The 22,381-nt window shown below is 38.1% G+C and overlaps 3 protein-coding genes across 3 annotated transcripts; 1 reads left to right on the top strand and 2 right to left on the bottom strand.

Moving 5' to 3' along the window:
* Nucleotides 1-98: 98 nt before the first annotated feature.
* On the bottom strand, nt 99-635 carry LOC104720412 (uncharacterized). Its single transcript, XM_010438316.2, has one exon. It carries the CDS (start codon nt 633-635, stop codon nt 99-101), a length of 537 nt encoding a protein of 178 aa, XP_010436618.1.
* Nucleotides 636-829: 194 nt separating this feature from the next.
* On the top strand, nt 830-6,864 carry LOC104719069 (receptor-like protein 48). Its single transcript, XM_087468493.1, has 3 exons — nt 830-3,674; nt 3,709-3,749; nt 5,273-6,864. Exons 1-3 carry the CDS (start codon nt 3,073-3,075, stop codon nt 6,730-6,732), a joined length of 2,103 nt encoding a protein of 700 aa, XP_087324619.1. The 5' UTR covers nt 830-3,072; the 3' UTR covers nt 6,733-6,864.
* Nucleotides 6,865-7,761: 897 nt separating this feature from the next.
* On the bottom strand, nt 7,762-11,725 carry LOC109124625 (serine hydroxymethyltransferase 4). Its single transcript, XM_010436911.3, has 4 exons — nt 9,371-11,725; nt 8,527-8,917; nt 8,326-8,427; nt 7,762-8,233 (listed from the first exon to the last, which is right to left on the bottom strand). The coding sequence occupies exons 1-4, from the start codon at nt 10,046-10,048 to the stop codon at nt 7,989-7,991; spliced, it is 1,416 nt and encodes a 471-aa protein (XP_010435213.1). The 5' UTR covers nt 10,049-11,725; the 3' UTR covers nt 7,762-7,988.
* Nucleotides 11,726-22,381: the final 10,656 nt, after the last annotated feature.

The following is a 22,381-nucleotide window of genomic DNA, read 5'->3' as shown; positions in this document are numbered from 1 at the left end:
TTGTAGGAAAGCGAAGAGTTGTACCTTAGAATCGTCTTCCAGTTCGGCCCCCAGCCCGACAGTTCGTGATGGATCCATAGGGTCGATATTTGCTTGGATTATCCGACATTCCGGAGACTTGAGAAGGTCTCGCTCCGGCTTATGGGGACCGACGGGATGGTCCCCGCTCTGTAATTGCTATGCGTCCTGGTTTTTCCTTTGCAAGATCGGGCCATCCTCTGATCACCATACAACGTACAAATCCCTGTTGAGCTTGGGAATTTCAGGCAGAGATGGTAAGTTGACGGCACGGCTTGCATTGCATATATCCATGGTGATCCCATAATAGCGTTATAAATCGACGGTGTGTCGACGACCACAAACTTAGTTTTCCGGGTCACTCCTCGAGCACGCATTTGCAGCGTTACATTGCCCATCAACATTTTGGCGATTCCATCGTAGCCAGCCAACGTTCGGGTCTCGGGCTTCACCTGCTTGGATGTGATACCCATCTTCTCTAACGTCTGCCAGAAGAGAACGTTTACAGTGCTTCGAGTATCCACCAAGACTCTCTCGACGTCGAATTTGCCCATGGTTACTTCGATGACCAGGGGGTCCGAATGAGGGTGTTGAATCCCTTTGGCATCTTCCGCCATGAACGATATTGGCTCCGAACAGAGTGGAGGTTCGCTCGAGACTGCCTGATGGCTGCAAACTTAGCGTGCCCTCTTTTTTAATGCTCGAACAGAATCGGTGCAATCCTCTGGCGGACCAAGTATCATAGTTATTCGACCTCAGTGAGGGGAGTTAGCTCGCTCGGGATTCTGCCCTTGTTGTCGCTTCAGGGGACCAGGTAGTTCATTTTCTTGGGGCATCTCTCCTTGGTGGTCGGCGAATACTTGACTCGCTAGCTGTTGAATGTTGTTGGTCAGGCCGTTGTTCGCGTAACCTCGACCACCAGCTCTTGCACCGCGGCCACCGTTGGATTGACGACTTCTACTTCGCCAGAAAGATATTTTCCATAGAGATAATTCTTCAAGTGCATGCACTCGTCCGTGACATGGCCATGTACCATATGGAAATCACAGTACAACTCCTTTGGGTCGGACGTCGGTTTGCTTTGGCCATTGGCTTCTGAGACCGTATGAACTATGCCCTTCTTTTGGTCCTGAGGGTCGTGATGCTTTCGGGGCTCGTGGTATTCCTCTCGATTCCTAACCTTCGTGGGGGGGCTGGAGATTCGAGTGTCGTTTTCGCGGCCAGCTTGGCGTCTTCATGTTCCACAAGCGCAAACCGGGAGGCTCGATGCATCGCTTCATCGAGATCTTTGGGTTCCCGGATGTTGAGATCCTTTCGTAAAGCCGAACCGGGAAGTAAACCTTTTATGAAAGCGGCTATCGCGGTATCTTCCAGGACGGAAACATTCGCCAGTTTTTCTTTAAATCTGCCCAGGAAGCTGCCAATGGGCTCGCCAGGTTCTTGGGCCATCTCCCAGAGATCCGAACTTGTCACACCTCGTTCAATTAAAATTCGATAATGTTTGAGAAAAGCTGTTGACAACTGGGTAAAGTTGTCGATTGAGTTCGACTCAAGCCTTGTGCACCAAGTCAGGGCGGGACCAGAGAGACTGTCGACGAACAGTTGGTAGTATCCAATATCCCTCTGTTCGTCAGTATATCGCGCCTTGGCCACGGTTGCCATGAAAGATTTCATAAAGTGGACCGGATCCTTATCTACAAGGTAAGTCGGGAGTTTCAATTTGACGTTTGGTATGGCCGTCTGCAGAATCCGCTGTGTGAAAGGAGTGCATCGGGTGACTTCGACAATCTTGTCGATTTCAGAGGCTGTACTGATAGCCCGATGGAGGAGAGAACTCATGCCGCGAATCTGCGACTGGATTTCCTTGATTTCAGGGCGAGGTCCTGTGCTTGTTGAAGGGGTGACTTGAAAGACCGGGGTCTCACGGATTCTTGAGTTTGGATTTGTCGGCCGGATGATCGACATTGCCAGGGGAGGGAGAGTCCTTCGTTCTGCTTGGTCGACTATCGGTATGTCCGAGAAATCGAGACAACGTGTGAGATCATCTGTCCTGGGCGCCAGGTTGCTGCTCCGTGATGCGCGTCGTTTCCCCGTTCGAGGGTTGTTCATCCGAACGCTCTGCCTCGAGGTCGTCTGGTTGCTCTCGAGTTCGCCCCATCCCATGATCAAGTTCACCTTTGAATCCGGTCCCAGTCGGGAGTTCGGTGCGATTGTCGGTCAAGTCGTCCGAAGTGGTGGCGTTACGACGAACGTAAACGGCAGTGGTTGGAGCGCCACCTGGTTCTTCGGTGTTGCCTTGAGGAAGCGCAAGGCCCGTGACGTCGGTTACGCCTCAGGAGGTGCGGTTCGCGCCAATGACTTCGTTGTCAAAAATTGGAGACATTGTCGCGGGTGTTTCAGAGTACTCTTTTGTCAAGTTTTTGAGAGACTAACTTGTAAAGCCGATTTTGCGTCCCCACAGGCGGCACCAATTGTAGAAACTGGGTTTCCACAATGAATTTGTTTGAAGGGGGAAACAAATTCACTCAAGAATTCTTTCAAATAATCAGATTACAACTAAGAAGAAAAAGAATTTAGATCTCTAGGAAACTAATTAGGGTTTGCTCAAGAACAATGAAGAAAGATAGTTATTGTATTAATTGTTGGACGCCTTACAATGGAGAAATCTCTCCCTTTTTATACAGTTTCGTTTGACTACAAAATATATCAACTTTCCTTATAACCCAAAATAAGATATGAAAAGTTGCCACTTCTTCCTTAAGTCGGTCGTCAGGCGAATTGGGAAGTCGGTTCTCCATCGTTGGGCCTCTTTATCTGAACAGACCTTAAATAGATCACTAGTTAGGACCGTTAACCGGATTCCCAATTAACTAATCGATTTATCTTGCCGGTTTAGATCGGTATGTCGGAGGTGCTAAATCCCGCACCAACATTAGTCTACACAGGAGACTTCTAAAGTCAAGCTTTGATGTTTTTCCACAAATGTAAGTGACGATCCATTGATCAATTCGTTTGACAGAAAAAAAAAACAAAACAAAAAAAAATCAAAGAGAAATGATGCAGTCTTGTATTGAGAGGAGGATGATAAAAATGATATGGAGCTTGTGTTTAATCTTCTGCCTTTCAAACTCAATGCTTGTTATTGCTTCTCCTGCAAAACACCACTTGTGTCTTCCAGACCAGAGGGATGCTCTTTGGGAGTTCAAGAACGAGTTCTTTGTCCAAGAGTTCGATCCCTCTATTTTTGGTACGAGGACAGAGAAGTGGAGGAACAACACTGATTGTTGCACTTGGGACGGTATCTCTTGTGATCCTAAAACAGGCAAGGTCGTTGGTTTATACCTGATGCTCAGTGGTCTCAACGGCCCTTTGGGATTTAATAGTAGCCTGTTTAGACTACAACATCTTCAGTTCCTAGATCTTACCAGCAATAATCTCTCGGGTATTCTACCAGTATCTATTGGCAACCTCAAATATTTGATGGAATTGCGTCTTGGTGGTTGCCATCTCTTTGGAAAGATTCCTTCTTCGCTTGGAAATCTTACTTATCTCACTAATCTTGATCTTGCTGTTAGTGATTTCACCGGTGAGCTACCGGATTCAATAGGGCGTCTAAACAAGCTAACAAGAGTTGCATCTTCAATCAGCCACACTCAGTGGGAAATTTCCTAGTATGCCGCTCAGTATGAGCGAGCTCACCTCTATCGACCTTAGTTTTAACCAGCTCAAAGGTATGCTCCCGTCTAACATGAGTAGCCTCTCGAAAATGGAGTATTTTGATGTTAGTAGAAATTCATTATCTGGAACTGTTCCCTCTTCTCTCTTCAATATCCCTTCGTTGATTAGCCTTTACCTACGCAAAAACGACTTCAGCGGTCCACTTGAGATTGGGAATATCTATAGCTGTCAATTGGGCCGGCCGCCCATGGACATGCCCATGTCCATATACATATGGGCTGACCATGGTCAGACCAAAAAATAAATGGTCTATTTGGGCATTTGACCATTTTTGTCCATTGACCATATGGGCTTAACCAAATGGACAATGGGTTGCCCACTTACCAAAATGAGAAATTCCATTTACAACTAAATAATTTTAAATTATTATATTTTACATTTATAAATTTTTATTTTCATAAATACATTTATAATTTTTTTTCATAAAACAAATAAATTATTGTATTTGCGGAAAAGTGATTTTACGATTTTAGCGGGAAAACACAGTTTTACGGTTTTGGCAGGAAAATGTAATTTACAGTTTTGGCGGGAAAACACAGTTTTACGGTTTTGGCGGGAAAACGTAATTTTACGGTTTTGGCGGGAAAACACAATTTTACGATTTTGGCGGGAAAACACAATTTTACGATTTTGGCAGGAAAAGTGATTTTACGGTTTTGGCGGAAAAACACAGTTTTACGGTTTTGGCGGGAAAACGTAATTTTTCGGTTTTGGCGGGAAAACGTAATTTTTTGGTTTTGGCGCGAAAACGTAATTTTACGGTTTTGGCGGGAAAACACAATTTTTACGTTTTTGGCGGAAAAACACAATTTTACAGTTTTGGCGGAAAAACGTAATTTTACGGTTTTGGCGGAAAAACATAATTTTACGGTTTTGGCGAGAAAACGTAATTTTACGGTTTTGGCGCGAAAACACAGTTTTACGGTTTTGGCAAAAAATGTGGATTCTCTAATTTTGGTTTTGAGGAGAAACTGTAATTACGTAATTTTCCACCAAACTCATAATTTTAGAAGAGAAATAACAAAAAAAAATTAGATTTTATCAAAGAAACAACAAAATAAAATTCAGATTTTATAAAAGAAAATAACAAAAATAATACTCAGATTTTATAAGTGAATAACAACAAAAATAAATTCAGATTTTATAAAAGAAAATAACAAAAATAAAACTCAGATTTTATAAGTGAATAGCAAAAAAAATAACAAAAATAAAATTCAGATTTTATAAGTGAATGACAATAAAAAAAAAAAATGGGCTGTCTATGGACATGACCATTTGGAAATGGTCTTAATGGGCATGGATACTTTGTGGACTATTGTCTATTTGGGACTGTCCAACTTTGGCCCATGCAAAAGAATGTCTGGACGGACCATTTGGGCGAGCTCTAGGAATATCTCTATACAATCTAATCTTCAAACATTATACATTGGAGAAAACAATTTCAGTGGACCAATCCCCGTATCTATATCGAAATTAGGCAGGGTATCCTTTCTTAGCTTCTATTTCTGGAGCGCAGGGAGTGGCATGGTTGATTTCAGCATCTTCTTGCATCTCAAATCACTTGGGTCACTTGATCTTTCAGGGATTCATTTGAATATCAGTTCAACTCTCCATCATACCTCACCCATAGAGATGTTGATTCTATCATCCTGCAATATTTCCGAGTTGCCCATGTTTCTTCAAAACCAAACTAGTTTGTTTTATTTAAACATCTCGGACAATCATATTAAAGGCCAAGTACCGGAGTGGTTACTGAGACTGCCAAAGTTGCGGCAACTAATCATTGCTCAGAATTCATTCAGTGGAGAACTAACTACGTTACCAAGCTCTATTGATTACTTCATAGGCTCTAATAACCAGTTTTCGGGAGAGATTCCTAGATGTATTTGCGAATTGGATAATCTTGAAATACTTGTTTTATCCAACAACAACTTTAGCGGTTCTATTCCACGGTGTTTTAAGAATCTCAATACTATTTCGATCTTGCATCTTCGGAACAACAGTCTCTCTGGCGTTTTCCCAGAGGAATTTATCAGTGTTAACTTGATGTCACTTGATGTTGGTAGCAACCGGTTATCAGGACAACTTCCCAAGTCTCTGATCAACTGCACTCGTCTCCAGTTTCTAAATGTGGAAGACAACAGAATCACTGACACCTTCCCATTTTGGTTGAGATCGTTTTCCAACTTACAGATGCTTGTCCTTCGTTCTAACGAGTTCCATGGGCCAATATCCTCTCCTGGAGGTTCTATGAGTTTTCCCAACCTGCGGATCTTTGACATTTCGGGAAATCGCTTCAGTGGTATCTTGCCATCAGATTACTTCGTTGGTTGGAGTGCAATGTCATCGGTCGTAGAAATTTGTGATATTATGCTTGGTTTTGCAATTGCAGGAAGTTCCCAAGAACCCTACCATAACTCTGTGGTTCTGACGGATAAAGGATTAAATATTGAGCTGGTAGGGAGTGGTTTCAAAATCTACAAAACCATTGATGTCTCCGGAAACAGACTCGAAGGAGATATTCCAAAATCCATTGGTATGCTCAAGGAACTGATTGTGCTCAACATGTCAAACAACGCTTTCACAGGCCATATTCCACCATCTCTATCAAAGTTGACCAATCTCCAATCATTGGATCTATCTCAAAACAGATTATCCGGCAAAATCCCACCAGAGCTCGGGAAACTTACGTTTCTAGAGTGGATGAACTTCTCATACAACAGGCTTGAAGGTCCAATACCACAAGCCACTCAGATTCAAAGCCAGAACAGTTCTTCTTTCGCAGAGAATCCCGGCCTATGTGGTGCTCCTCTCCTAAAAAAATGTGGTGGAGAAGAAGAAGAAACAAAGCAAGGACAAGATGAAGATGAAGAAAAGGAAGAGAAAGATCAAGTATTGAGCTGGATTGCAGCTGCAATAGGCTATGCACCTGGTTTGTTCTGTGGATTCACCATTGCCTACATTCTCACTTCATAGGCTAAGAGTTCTCCAAGCTTTTCTACTTTTCTTCTCCGAAACGATGAGAAAATGATCAATAATAAAAGTGTCTTCTCTTTAATTGTATTGTTTGGATCTCTCATCTTGAGAATCTGTCTTTTCTGTTGTGTTACTTTTATTCTCTACCTTAATCTTATATGGTGTCTCTGAAGACATGTCAAATGAATGAACATGTATGGGTGGCTCTGTTAGATTAGAGGCTAAATTATCTACAACAAAACTACTCAACAGAGAAACTTTCTATTGCCTTTTTACAATTCATATGATCGATCATTCAAGTTCTTTTCTACGTTTCCCTTCATAAATATACTTTTCCTTTTAACATAAAGTCCATTGGGCTAACCTCTCTAAGCTTCTTCCTCCGTCACATTATGAACCATTGACAGCATCAGGAAGGTCCTTCAGAACCTAAAAAGATATAACAATGCTCTCCATTAGCTTCTAACTCACAATAGACAAGCTCCGAGTTTTTCAAAAGTAATGGTATTATAAATTTATAACTAGAACGATGTGAGGTTGTTAGGAGAAGATGGTTTCTCCTTGATGCTACCTTGTAAATATGTCAAGAAGCATAAGCATCGGTTTCTGCATATCGGAAGTTTGTACAGCTCCTTTGGAGGATGGCACTTCCAGTTTCCAAGCCTGATTTTGTTCGGCTTAAGGAGCTGCAAAGCAAAAGCTTTAAAGAAGAATATATATAACCAAATTCCCTGAGTTCTACTAGGAATAATTTATAAGGAACCTCCTGACCATGGGCATAGCCCGTAAGGTTGGAGAAGAAAAGAAGAAGAGCGGGAGAAAGAGAAAGTACAGGAAGCTTCAATGTCGTCGATAGCGAGAAGCTCTTCCTTCCTACAATCTTCCTCGTCGTCCCAATGTGTGGAAGACATCACTTTCTAATTGAAAGAAAAACTATACTAATTGTGTCTGTAGACCATTGACTATGAGAAACCAAATCCAATCTAACAAAAACAAAATACAAACATATTTTAAAGCTGAACCGGGGAAAAGAGAAAACTCGCTGATATTATTATTAAGAAAGCCAACAAAATACAACAATTTCGAAAAGAAGACAAAAAAAAAACATTAAGGAAATAACTCAAGAAAAACCTTTTTTTTTTACTATTTGTTTCTTCATTTCTTCGCCTTTAAAATTCCAATTAGGCGATCCTACAAAAGCATTTTATATATATGGTAGGTAACAGAAGATTACTCTTAGATAAAGAGAGAGATCTCTACTCCTTGTACTTCATCTCAGACATGAGGAATCCAGGCATCTCATAAGAGGCCGAGAACTTCTCAACGTCAGCCTTGAGCTGCTCGAGATCTTTGTTGTCCACCAAACCCTTGTTAAAGTCCTTCAACAACTTACCGTACTGCTTCTGGATGTCCAATGTCAATGTAACTGCACGGCTCAGGAATTCTCCAATTTGCTCAAAGTCCTTTTCCACCAATCCTCTTGAGGTCATAGCGGGTGTACCTACAGAAACGCACACATATATATTAGCAAGATCCGACAAACGAGATTCCATGGCTGGCTATTTGCATGAATAGTTCAGAATTCCCTCTTACCGATTCTTACACCTCCAGGGGCAAGAGCACTACTGTCTCCAAATACTGCATTCTTGTTCAAAGTAATGCTGCACAGATCGCAGAGTTTCTCAACCTTGTTACCTGGCAAAAACAGAATCATAAAAAACATCAGAACTAGTTCCATATATAACAGGGTCACAAAGGTGGTTTTTAAAAAAAATATATATATTATTCACTCACCGGTCAATCCAAGAGGGCGAAGATCCCAGAGAACAAGGTGGTTCTCAGTTCCATTGGTCACAATCTGGTATCCCTTGCTCATCAGGTAGTTTCCAAGGGCAACAGCATTTGCCTTCACCTGTTTTGCATACACCTTGAAACCAGGAGTGTTGGCCTGCTTCAACGCAACAGCTAGAGCACCGATCTGGTGATTGTGGGGACCACCTTGAAGCGCAGGGAATACAGCAAAGTTGATTTTGTCCTCAAAGTCATAGACTGCACCCTCGGGTTGACCCTTCTTGGCTGGTTTTGGACCCTTCCTGTAGAAGATCATACCAGCCCTTGGTCCCCTCAAACTCTTGTGGGTTGTGGTTGTCACAACGTCACAGTACTCAAACGGGTTTGCAGCTTCCTGTAAACATGATCAAAACTCAATCAGTTCTGTCGGTGAATGCAAAAAAAAAAAAAAAAAACTCAATCTTGGCAACTAACATTAGTGTACTCACACCACTTTATCCGGTTGGTTTTAGTTACTGAATAGTATTGAAGATTTCCCATTTGTATATTCACTTACACATGCGAGTTGAGAAAAAAGAAACAACGAGAAACTACATGGGACACATAAGTAAAATAAAACAACTAAAACAATGTGATATGATTCTTTCTTAGTAATAAGCCCATTTGATAATACACCCTGAAAACACTAGACTTGAAACATGAATGCACACAGATATGAGACGAGACAGAGTTAAATCCAGATCTTCATTCTAGACTATTCAAAACGCTTAACAAAACCAGATCTAACAAGAGGAAAAGGTATATGAAACACTAGATCAATGCAAAAGAGAAGAGGCTTATAATATACCTGAGCAGCAACGAGACCACTGATGTGAGCCATATCACAGAGCAAAAGAGCTCCAACCTTATCAGCAACAGCTCTCAACCTAGCGTAATCCCAATCCCTGGGATACGCACTACCACCACAGATGAGCAACTTAGGCCTGAAATCCAAGGCCTTCTCTTCAAGCTTATCGTAATCAATGTAACCAGTGGTGAAATTAACCTTGTAGGGAAGACTCTCAAAGTAGATCGAAGTCGCAGAGATCTTCTTACCACCAGATGTATAGTAACCATGAGTCAAATGACCACCTGAAGGCAGATCAAGCCCCATGATACGATCGTGAGGCTGGAGCAGAGCGGTGTAGGCGGCGAAATTCGCCGGAGATCCAGAGTAAGGCTGAACGTTAACGCCCCATTTCTCCGGATCGCAGTGGAAAGCTTCGAGAGCTCGCGAACGGCAAAGGTTCTCGATCTGGTCGATGAACTCGTTACCTCCGTAGTAACGGTTACCAGGCATACCTTCGGAGTATTTGTTGGTTAAGGCGCTTCCGAGAGCTTCGATGACGGCGAAGGAAGTGAAATTCTCGGAGGCGATTAGTTCGATTCCTCTACATTGACGACGCTTCTCCTTCTCGATCAGGTCGTGGATCTCTGGATCTACGGTGGTGAGAGGGGTGTTTCCCCATGAAGAGACTGGTTCCATCCTTTGGATGTGTTGTTGGAACGATGGATCTGAGATTGAGAGAGAGCGAGAGATCTGAGATCGGAGAGTGAGGGAAGTGGGAAGAGAGGCGGTTGGGTTTAAAAGAGGAGAAGAAAGTGGATTAAATTACGAATTTGACCTTCTTTTGCTAATTTTGGTGTTGGTTGGTTAGGTGTGTGTGTGGTAGGAGAAACAAGCGGATGTGTTTTGACTGTTTTACCCTCTTACTAGTAACCTTTTCCTTGATTAGATAGATACTATATACCGGCGTGCATTTAAGGTTGTTTTGGGTAAATCTCACTCTCTCAGATTATTTTTTTCCAATTTGTTTGTAGAAAATTTTACAAATATTTAAATATTTTATTATTAAGTCATAAAAAGAAAAAGGAAAAAGTTTATAATTCAGAAAAGTGAAACTAAAATTGAAATAAAACATAGTGAAAGGGCTTTGAGGGCCCATGGAATTGATTCAGCCCAGTGTTTTAATTACGTTTTTGACAAGAAACTGAAAAACTCTATGGTTTCAAATGATCGTTACATCTCTTTCCCAATTTGGGTTGCGTGTTAAATTAGATCTTATGAATTAATATTTTGATGCAAAGGCACTTAACCAACGTTTCAACATTGTCTACCACGAAAATTATTAGCCTGGTTAAGAATATTGCAACAATTTTGGGTCGTTACTGTTTTGCAGTGTATTATGTGTATGTGATTAGTCCATATAAGACATTAGCTACAACTTCTGTTTCAAAGAAACTGCAATCAGTTAGTGATAACTTTATCTATGTAATCTTCTCAAGAAGTATTTTTGTATTCATGTAGCTTAATTAGCTTAGAATATCATATACTGAATATCAAGAGCATGATTTTTATTATTTTCTGAAATATTTGCTATGTAGATTTAAAAAAATTTTGAAAAAAAAACTTCTCGCAGTTGCTCTCTACGTAGTGGATATCCACCTATAAACGGTAATAGCTTCAAAAATTTGAAGACCCACCTATAAACAATGAAGAACTAAATTCCTCTTTAAATCTCATGTTTACTTATAGCCAAAATAGTCAATAAGCAAATTTTACTCGCATATTCTTGTTAACGGTATAAGTGGCAAATGAAATATGTACAAACAAGTTTTTATAACGGTATAGTTTGATGTTTTAGGGATTTTCTCTGTTCCCAAAAAATTGATTTTCTCAAATTTTTAATATATATATTTAAAAAAAAAACTTTTACTCAAGTGAGAAAGAGGAGAGAGGTGAAAAAGAAGAAAAAATACAGATTTAAACAATTAAAAATAAAAATAAATAAATAGATTAATTATATTTTCCTGTCGTAGTATATGTGAAAAGAAGTCCTAAACATTAAACTAGAGTGAGGAAGTATCATTTAGTAGACAATATTTTAGTTGTTATTCGCTAATTTAAGTTTGTTTTTTATATTGTCTATCACCAAATTTATATCAAACGAGCCATTAAACACACCTTTTTGGTAAACAAGTAATTTGTGGGTTAGTCGTAGTAGTTGGTAGCCTCTCTTCGGAACCTTTTTTCTGACGACATAGGAAGTACGCACTACACGATGGAGTTGTTATGGTATATATAAACACTGTTTGCTGATTACTATTTCATTGTTTCGTCTTTGGAATCAAAACATGTATGGATATTGAGTAGTTAATGTTTGTTATACATAGAAAATGGCATATAATATAATATAACATGGTGCCATGGGACGGGTTGGGGGATGAGAGTAGGTAGTTTTGTATGTATGTGAGTCGGTGAGGGTCAAATTCGTCTTTGCGTATTTCAGATTTGGTTTTGTGGTCATTAGATAGTAGCGTAGTGCCTCGTGGTAGTGGCAGATCTGAGGTCAACATGTGATGTGACCTAGATTTTCATCTTCTACACATAACAAAAAAAAAGAGTATACACACAGAATAATGAAGTTAGAAAATTTGTCCTTTTTCAGGTGAATGAATTACTCAGTTTTGCCCCCAAAATAAAATAAAAATAGTTACTCAGTTGAAGTATCCCCAATTAAAATAGTTGGTAAAATTCAACTTTACTACTTCGTAAAGTTAACTCAATATAGGAAATTAAACGATAAGTACTATAAAATATTGGAAGAAGTGAGAGTGTGAGAGTATGTACATATAATAAGTGTTTAATCACGTTTTGGAGAATTTTTCCATGTGGGTAGATTAATAGAGGAGGACTTTTTTTAATGGGGGATGATACTTCACCAACCTTGATTTCTAGGCTGCATAATTGGAAGTCCACCTAACAAAGAAAATAAAATACGAAAAAGTATAGCCTTATGATATCGTTTCGTAATTAAAAATAATAATTCTTTTTGGGTCGTGAATGGGGAATCATATGATAAAAAGTAATGTGAAATTATAACTCTTATTGAGGTGTCGACATGGTGACATGAGAGTGAGACTATTCTTTTACTAAATTATATAGTCGTACGATATTATTACTCCAAAAATATCTTCTTCTTAAGATATTTTATTACCTAGAAAAAATATTTCTTTCTTTTAATACTTTATTGCTTTTTGTAATAGTTAGTCATTAACAAGATTTTTACACATGTAAGTTATTTGATATGCTCAAATTTACCCTACAGCTATTTCTTAAATTAAGAGGTCACTATCATACTTAGGGGTCAAATTCTACAAGGATTCAAGACTACACAATAAATTATAGAGTTTTATGATTACGTTAAACAAGATGATTTAAATGAAATAGGCAATGCAAAATATTAAAATAAAACTGTTGTAAATTCAGAAGATCAAAAAGCTAGGTCCAGAGAATTTCTCAGGAAATTACAAAATATTAAATCAATAATTAAATAGGATTCAAGCAATTAAAAATCAGATCTAGAACTCTAAACTCTTTTGTAAAATAAATCAGTTCTCACTGCAAATATTATCTAAATTTAAAACCAGAAAATCCAAATCTCTTTGTAAAATTCTAGGTTAAAAATCAGCTTTAAAAAGAAGTTTAGATTATTCACAAAATTACTAAATCAAATCTCTTTGAAGAAAGTAATTTTCTCATCAAAAGGGTTTTGTCATGAAAATCAATTATTTCTCATATCAATCAATAGTCCTAAGATCCAAATCCAGATGACTAATTAAAGATCTAGCATTAAGAACAACCTATGATGAAAATCTAGAAAGATAAATAATCATAAATAAACAGATTTAATAACTCATAAAATCCCTGTGAAAAACCCTGAACCTAACAAGCAAACTACTCAGACATATTCAATGAAGAACAAAACATAATTCTGAATAATAAGCAATTGAAATTAAAAGAGTAAAGAGGGAGTTCAAGAATTCTTCTCTCAAAGCAGTTCAGACATATTCAATGAAGAACAAAACATAATTCAATGAAGAACAAAGCAGTTCAGACAGATTTAATGAAGAACAAAACATAATTCTGAATAATAAGCAATTGAAATTAAAAGAGTAAAGAGGAAGTTCAAGAATGCTTCTCTCAAAGCAGTTCAGATCTCTCTCCCAAAAGTTCTCAAAATCTCACAGGATTGCAGAAAAAAAAAACTTGCTAGAATAAAACTTCAGGGTTTTCTAAAACCTAAAAACAATATATAAAGCCACCTTCACTTGTTGCCAAGATGTCAAAGAACGGGCTGGCAACTGTTTCAACCATTGAGATGCTTCTCCTGCAAGTGAATATGGGAAAAGCTTGCAGTAGATGTAGTCTTCAGTTACTCCATTGGCCTTGATACTAGTCACTAGGTCTTCAAAATGCTCAATATGGTCCAAAGGCTTCTCACTGGGCAGGTTAGAGAAAGGTCGCTGCCCAACTAGTTGAAAGTAAGCGGGTTTCAACTCAAAATCATTCCTCTGGAATGGAGGAGGAACAATAGCAGACCGGTTCTCAGCCCGGTTGTAGTCAGCAATGGTCCTGATCAAGTCTCGGTTGTTCTCTTGTCTTCGAACCGGATTGTTGACATGGTTTGCAGCTCCACATCTGTCTTCTGGAAGGGGGTGTCGACCGATACCATGTTGGTGTCGATCGACATCGTCGGCCTGTTCGTCAACTACCAGAATTTGGTCGTTTCCGACAGCAACTTCAGCAATAATATTCCCTTCTGCATCAAGCTTTTGGCCATGCTCATTGCACAAGTGGCCCTCTTGATCCCTCAAAACACCATCCGCATCTGGTCTCAATATGATTGGGTTGACCATCTTGGCTGATTTGGCTGCTTTTGTGTTATCACGCTCTAGTTGTCCTAACTCTTGGTTTGTTAGCTTAACAACTGGACCAGTAGGATTCTTCCTAGTGTTAGGCTTAGGCATGTACCTGAAACACACAAGAGAAAAAAAACAAAAGCGTGTAAGTAGAAAATAAAACGAAAAATTTAGACGAAATACAAAACTCAAATCTAATGGTAGATCAAAGAGTCCCCGGCAACGGCGCCAAAATTTGATATGCTCAAATTTACCCTAGAGCTACTCTCTCAAATTAAGAGGTCACTGTAATACTTAGGGGTCGAATTCGACAAGGACTCAAGACTACACAATAAATTATAGACTTTTATGATTACGCTAAACAAGATGATTTAAATGAAAGTTACAAAGTTACACTGTTGTAAATTTAGAATATCAAAAAGCTAGGTCCAGGGAATTTCTTAGGAAGTTACAAAATATTAAATCAATAATTAAATAGGTTTCAAGCAATTAAAATCAGATTTAGAACTCTAAACTCTTTAGTAAAATAAATCATTTCTCACTGCAAATATTATCTAAATTTAAAACCAGAAAATCCAAATCTCTTTGTAAAATTCTAGGTTAAAAATCAGCTTTAAAAACAAGTTTAGATTGTTCACAAAATTACTAAATCAAATCTCTTTGAAGAAAGTAATTTTCTCATCAAAAGGGTTTTGTTAGGAAAATCAATTATTTCTCATATCAATCAATAGTTCTAAGATCCAAATCCGGATGACTAATTAAAGATCTAGCATTAAGAACAACCTATGATGAAGATCTAGAAAGATAAATAATCCTAAATAAACAGATCTAATAACTCATAAAATCCCTGCCTAAAACCCTGAACCTAACAAGCAAACTACTCAGACATATTCAATGAAGAACAAAACATAATTCTGAATAATAAGCAATTGAAATTAAAAGAGTAAAGAGTGAGTTCAAGAATTCTTCTCTCAAAGCAGTTCAGACATATTCAATGAAGAACAAAACATAATTCAATGAAGAACAAAGCAGTTCAGACAGATTTAATGAAGAACAAAACATAATTCTGAATAATAAGCAATTGAAATTAAAAGAGTAAAGAGGAAGTTCAAGAATGCTTCTCTCAAAGCAGTTCAGATCTCTCTCCCAAAAGTTCTCAAAATCTCACAGGATTGCAGAAAAAAAAAACTTGCTAGAATAAAACTTCAGGGTTTTCTAAAACCTAAAAACAATATATATATATATATATATGTCCTAAAACACATCAGGGACTTGTTTGCAATTTAGGAAAACTTTGGGTAAAATTGTAAAACTTCCAATTTTGTGATTCTTCATCGGCTAAAGAGGGTGTCGACCGATGCTCCTAAGTGGTGTCGATCGATGCCCTTGTTTTGATCCGAGTCCAAATTTATTCTTCGAGATTTATGCTCCAAAATGATCCAAATTGCTCCACTTTGCTCCTTCTGTGCCAAAGTCCTAGAAAACTTGCAAAGACTCAAAAACATCCTAGAAAACAACTGAAAAGACTCTAAAAGACTCCTTATATCATGGTTGAAAACCACAAAAACCATGATATATCAACTCCCCCAGACTTAGCATTTGCTTGCCCTCAAGCAAAACAGAAACTTAGACCTGTGAAAGAGGTTTGAAAACACAGAAACTCATTTTCTCTCTAAGGTAATGCCATGATCATCCAAACCATAATCCATATGCTTAGCAGACAAATCCAAATTGAACCACCATGTACTTCTCCGTTGACATTCATAGCATCCCAAATTCAAACCAAATTTCACTACTTCCTCCATTAAGCCTTCATCGGTGGGTCTCATCAATTTGATCAATGTCAAGAACCTTCTAGACTCATTCTCGTACTATACCATAACAAGCAAGATATATTTTTTTACAACATGTGGTATTCTTCCTCTCCCCCAGACTTATTATATTATTATCCTCATTTGAGCTTTGCTTTGCTGTTTTTTTTTCTTTAATCAAAGTTGTAGGCGAATAATTGGGTCATCGGTCATTTACCTACCCCTCACTTCCAAGCTTTGTGTGATCATTTGACTCAAGAGTAGAATAATGAGGTCACTGGTAATTTACCTCCCTCTCTAAACTGATCAAACTCATCTCATCTTTTATTCTCTTTTTTTTTTAACAAAACTCTCATGAGTGATCTTTTCAACTTAAATAAGGGAGAGGAGTACCATTTTCTTTTGAAAATCTTACTTGTAAGGCATGAACAAGGAGTCAAGCTCTATGAACATCAATATCTTTGATGAGTTAAAAAGAAAAGTACAGAAATTACCTCAGGCTTTGATGGATTCAGTTGGAAATTTAGATGTATGTGGTTTACTGGTCAGCCATTGGATTTTTCATTAGTCGGATTAGTGGATTCAATCTGCAGCATTAATCAACCAAGGCAATACACCTGAAAAGAAAAATCATAGTTCCCAACACAATTTTGAAAAATTTGACTCAATAAAAACAAAAATTGATTTTGACACACTAAAAACCAAAACTATGTTAGTAGTTAGTACTAACCTCCCCCAGACTTAAACGACACTATCCCCAGTGTTTTCAAGTAAGAGGAAAGCTAAAAGAAACAAAAGGTATTGAAAATTGTAAGGAAAAGATGAACTGTTTTCGGGTTACCATGGGGCGTCGACCGATACCATTTCAGTGTTAATCGACACTCATCACGAATGGTGTTTTTGGCCGTAAGTCCTTGTTAGTTGCAGATAGTTGTGTTGATGGATCAATCTTTGGATGATTATTCTGTTAAGAGACACTCAAACACAAGTTAAAAGCAACATGATAGATAGATAATTCATGATTTCAAACAAATTTCAAACAAAAACTGACTCAAGGCAAAAAGAAAAATGACTCAAAAGGGAAAAAAAAACCTAGAAGTGGGTTGCCTCCCACTAAGCGCTTGTTTTCAGTCATTAGCTGGACTGCGTTGAAGCTCAGGCATCGGGTGGATCAGAACGTGGCAGTGAATGCCTCCCATAGCATGACCTTTTCATCCAAGGTGGTGTATAAGCAGTAGAAGAGTGAGGTCTACCAAGGACATGGGGAACATGACCTGGGTGGGATTTAGGGACGGGATTGCTTCTTTTATGCCCTGCAAAATCATCAACAGAAGAAACAAGCGCTCTACGATAATCTCGTGGCTTGGTTAACTGCAAAACAGTTTTTGTACCTTTGAAAGCCTTGTTGATGATAGGAGGGGGATTAGGTGCAGAAGATGTGTACCTTGGCCCTACCTGAGGACTCTGGAGTGTGGAGTGGGGAGGTTTCTATTTGGGAGCAGTTTTCTTACTTGGAGCATCAATTGTGGACAAGTGCAGGCTCAGATGTGGAGGGGTGTCGACCGATGCTAATGTAGCATCGATCGATACTGAGCATGTTGCTAGTGTAGCAGAAACGTTTTCAACAGAAAAAGTTTGTCCATCAATAGTAGGAGCTCTCCTCAGCTTATCCATCTCAAAGTTCAGACTCAAATCTTCCACATTCAGTATTATGTTCTCCTTCTGCACATCTATGATTGCACCAGCTGTTGCCAAGAAAGATCTTCCTAAGATGAGAGGATCACTAGGCTCTTGATCATACTTCAGCACCACAAAGTCAGTGGGAATCATGAAGTTTCCAACCTTAATTGGAATATCCTCTAAAACACCTTCAGGAATTCTTCGGGATCGATCAGCCAAGATAAGAGAAATCTGAGTTGGCTTAAACCATTGGATACCATTCTCTTCACATACCACTTAAGTGGTGGTGAAAGCTTTACTGCATCAATCAAAGTCATCTCAATCATCCCCTTGTCCATCATTGCCTTGCATCTAGCTTCCTCCATCTCCTACTTGGACCTTCTTGGCTTAGGAAAAGGGATCTTAGGCTTGTACACCCTCTCAACAGCTGCTGGAATCAGAGATTTTGCAGTTTCTGGTTCTGTCTGAGAGGGGTGTCGATCGACACCCAGGTGGTGTCGACCGACACCATTGTCTGAAGTTGAATTCTCCGTCTCGGGTTTGGCTGATTGCTCTCCTTTTTCTGCAGTTTCAATTTCTCCATCATCTTCATCTCTCACTGATATGGCATTGCAAGCATGCTTGGGGTTTGATTCAGTTCTTCCAGGAAGAAAACCCTCTTGCCTTTTAACAGACCCAACAATCTGTGCCGCTTGACTCTCCAATTGCTTAACATGTACATTGAGTGCATCAATCCTTCCAGTAAGCTCTGTGTAGACATTATCAATCTTCCAATTGAATGTCACTGATAACTGTTCCTAACCTTGCAAAAGTTGCTCTAGCATAGCTTCCATTCGACTCTCAGAAGAAGTCTGTGGAGGAGGAGACTGATAAGAAGAGTTCCCATAGGTTCTAGTATAACAATTGTTCTGTTGCTGCTTCTGGTAATCTGGTTTAGGAGTGTAGCCTGAAAAGTTCCCACTGTAAGGCTTGTTGCTTTGTTGATTACCGAATCCCTGACCCTGATTCCCATATACAAACTTGACATCTGCTTCTTCATTCCCAGTCTCAGGTTGTGGCTCAAATGATTCAACTTCAGCAGCAAAGTGAACTGATTTCTTACCAACCAGAAGATTGTGAACTGAATCCAGCTTGGAATTAACAGAAGCAAGCTGGTTTGAATCAAATCCTCCATGCAATCTCTTCCTTTCAGTATCTGCTCTCTTAGTGCTATTGCTGGAAGCCAAATTCTCAATCAAAACTTCAGCATCTTCTGGGTATCTTGTCTTGAAGTTTCCATGGCTTACAACATCCAAAGCTAGCTGATATTCCCAGTCAATCCCTCTGAAAAAGATACTCAACAGCTGCACTCTTGAAAAGCCAAGGTGTGGACAGTCCCTTTGATATGCCTTGAATCTTACCCAAGCTGCCTTGAAAGCTTCATCTGGTCTTTGGTTGAAGGAAGACAGTTTGACTCTTAGCTCATCTGACATGGCATCATCATAAAAGTAGTTGAGAAAAGCCACCTTCACTTGTTGCCAAGATGTCAAAGAACGGGCTGGCAACTGTTTCAACCATTGAGATGCTTCTCCTGCAAGTGAATATGGGAAAAGCTTGCAGTAGATGTAGTCTTCAGTTACTCCATTGGCCTTGATACTAGTCACTAGGTCTTCAAAATGCTCAATATGGTCCAAAGGCTTCTCACTGGGCAGGTTAGAGAAAGGTCGCTGCCCAACTAGTTGAAAGTAAGCGGGTTTCAACTCAAAATCATTCCTCTGGAATGGAGGAGGAACAATAGCAGACCGGTTCTCAGCCCGGTTGTAGTCAGCAATGGTCCTGATCAAGTCTCGGTTGTTCTCTTGTCTTCGAACCGGATTGTTGACATGGTTTGCAGCTCCACATCTGTCTTCTGGAAGGGGGTGTCGACCGATACCATGTTGGTGTCGATCGACATCGTCGGCCTGTTCGTCAACTACCAGAATTTGGTCGTTTCCGACAGCAACTTCAGCAATAATATTCCCTTCTGCATCAAGCTTTTGGCCATGCTCATTGCACAAGTGGCCCTCTTGATCCCTCAAAACACCATCCGCATCTGGTCTCAATATGATTGGGTTGACCATCTTGGCTGATTTGGCTGCTTTTGTGTTATCACGCTCTAGTTGTCCTAACTCTTGGTTTGTTAGCTTAACAACTGGACCAGTAGGATTCTTCCTAGTGTTAGGCTTAGGCATGTACCTGAAACACACAAGAGAAAAAAAACAAAAGCGTGTAAGTAGAAAATAAAACGAAAAATTTAGACGAAATACAAAACTCAAATCTAATGGTAGATCAAAGAGTCCCCGGCAACGGCGCCAAAATTTGATATGCTCAAATTTACCCTAGAGCTACTCTCTCAAATTAAGAGGTCACTGTAATACTTAGGGGTCGAATTCGACAAGGACTCAAGACTACACAATAAATTATAGACTTTTATGATTACGCTAAACAAGATGATTTAAATGAAAGTTACAAAGTTACACTGTTGTAAATTTAGAATATCAAAAAGCTAGGTCCAGGGAATTTCTTAGGAAGTTACAAAATATTAAATCAATAATTAAATAGGTTTCAAGCAATTAAAATCAGATTTAGAACTCTAAACTCTTTAGTAAAATAAATCATTTCTCACTGCAAATATTATCTAAATTTAAAACCAGAAAATCCAAATCTCTTTGTAAAATTCTAGGTTAAAAATCAGCTTTAAAAACAAGTTTAGATTGTTCACAAAATTACTAAATCAAATCTCTTTGAAGAAAGTAATTTTCTCATCAAAAGGGTTTTGTTAGGAAAATCAATTATTTCTCATATCAATCAATAGTTCTAAGATCCAAATCCGGATGACTAATTAAAGATCTAGCATTAAGAACAACCTATGATGAAGATCTAGAAAGATAAATAATCCTAAATAAACAGATCTAATAACTCATAAAATCCCTGCCTAAAACCCTGAACCTAACAAGCAAACTACTCAGACATATTCAATGAAGAACAAAACATAATTCTGAATAATAAGCAATTGAAATTAAAAGAGTAAAGAGTGAGTTCAAGAATTCTTCTCTCAAAGCAGTTCAGACATATTCAATGAAGAACAAAACATAATCCAATGAAGAACAAAGCAGTCCAGACATATTCAATGAAGAACAAAACATAATTCTGAATAATAAGCAATTGAAATTAAAAGAGTAAAAAGGGAGTTCAAGAATTCTTCTCTCAAAGCAGTTCAGATCTCTCTTCCAAAAGTTCTCAAAATCTCACAGGGTTGCAGAAAAATAAAACTTGCTAGAATAAAACTTCAGGGTTTTCTAAAACCTAAAAACAATATATATATATATATATATATATATATGTCCTAAAACACGTCAGGGACTTGTGTTTCAATTTAGGAAAACTTTGGGTAAAATTGTAAAACTTCCAATTTTGTGATTCTTCATCGGCTGAAGAGGGTGTCGATCGATGCCCTTGTTTTGATCCGAGTCCTAATTGATTCTTCGAGATTTATGCTCCAAAATGATCCAAATTGTTCCACTTTGCTTCTTCTGTGCCAAAGTCCTAGAAAACCTGCAAAGACTCAAAAACATCCTAGAAAACAATTCAAAAGACTCTAAAAGACTCCTTATATCATGGTTGAAAACCACAAAAACCATGATATATCATTATCAATCTGAGATTTTGACATGTGTAAATATTTAATAAGAAGAATTTGATTACAACAAAAAAAAGATTTCAGAATTTAGAAAAACAAAGTTTTAAAAAATAATTATGAAGAGATTATATATATATATATATTTCATAAAACTTGAAATTATAATATTATTTACTTATTTTTAATTTGAAGTGATTAATTCTTGAAAAAAATAGAGAAAAAGATTAAGGAAAATATACTTTTAATTATTAATTCTAAATTTTGTACTCACTTCAATATAATCATAGATCGCCTCATATTTAAATAATTTATTCAAAAACATTGCTTTCAACTTTGTTTAATTGGGAATATATTTTAATAGGAAGGTAAATTTTTCTTATTTTCTTAAATCAAAATTTTCTACTACTTTCTCCTTTTTCAGTTGGGAATAGGTAAGATTAATATGTTGACAAAAAAAAAAGATTAATAAGTCTTCTTTTTCTAATACTGTATTTAAAAATTTATTGTAGTATTTTTAGATTGTTTTAATTTATATTTTAATCTTTGAATGATTTGGGATTCGTATATTAACATGTTTATAATTTACTATTGTTTATTTAATTATGCCAAATTAATTTTCTTTCAATTTCTCAACCTTGATTGGTTAGTCATAACCTTTTTTTTTTTTTGCAAACATAATTGTTACCATTATTCATTCAATCTCAAAGGGAGATAACGAATAAAAGCTCATCAACCTAATGAATTAATAAAATAAGCTAATCAAACACAAGCGTACAACAAACATAGATAAATAGATTGGAAAAAAACCGTTGTTGATAGATCCATATGAGCTCAAAGACTCTGACACCCTGGTTTGCGGAAATGTTTAAAAGAATTGATTTAGCCACATACATCACCAAAATGCACTTTTTTTTTCAGTCAAGGGTCTTGAGAGAATTTCATGATGGGTGACCTTTCTGGAAGTGAT

The sequence above is a fragment of the Camelina sativa genome, chromosome 10 (assembly GCF_030686135.1).
Source record: "Camelina sativa cultivar CO46 ecotype springtype chromosome 10, ASM3068613v1".
Lineage (NCBI taxonomy): Eukaryota > Viridiplantae > Streptophyta > Magnoliopsida > Brassicales > Brassicaceae > Camelina > Camelina sativa.
This window is presented reverse-complemented; position numbering and strand designations above follow the sequence as displayed.

Bases quoted from the DNA above. Each gene is read 5' to 3' on its own strand.
- LOC104720412 (XM_010438316.2), bottom strand. From the start codon at position 635: ATGGCGGAAGATGCCAAAGGGATTCAACACCCTCATTCGGACCCCCTG.
- LOC109124625 (XM_010436911.3), bottom strand. From the start codon at position 10,048: ATGGAACCAGTCTCTTCATGGGGAAACACCCCTCTCACCACCGTAGAT. The intron at 8,918-9,370 runs GTATATTATAAG...TCATGTTTACAG, and splicing joins GTGGTCTCGTTGCTGCTCAG to GAAGCTGCAAACCCGTTTGA. The intron at 8,428-8,526 runs GTGAGTGAATAA...TGTTTTTGCCAG, and splicing joins TCGCCCTCTTGGATTGACCG to GTAACAAGGTTGAGAAACTC.
- LOC104719069 (XM_087468493.1), top strand. From the start codon at position 3,073: ATGATGCAGTCTTGTATTGAGAGGAGGATGATAAAAATGATATGGAGC. The intron at 3,675-3,708 runs GTGGGAAATTTC...GCTCAGTATGAG, and splicing joins TCTTCAATCAGCCACACTCA to CGAGCTCACCTCTATCGACC. The intron at 3,750-5,272 runs GTATGCTCCCGT...TCTGGAGCGCAG, and splicing joins TAGTTTTAACCAGCTCAAAG to GGAGTGGCATGGTTGATTTC.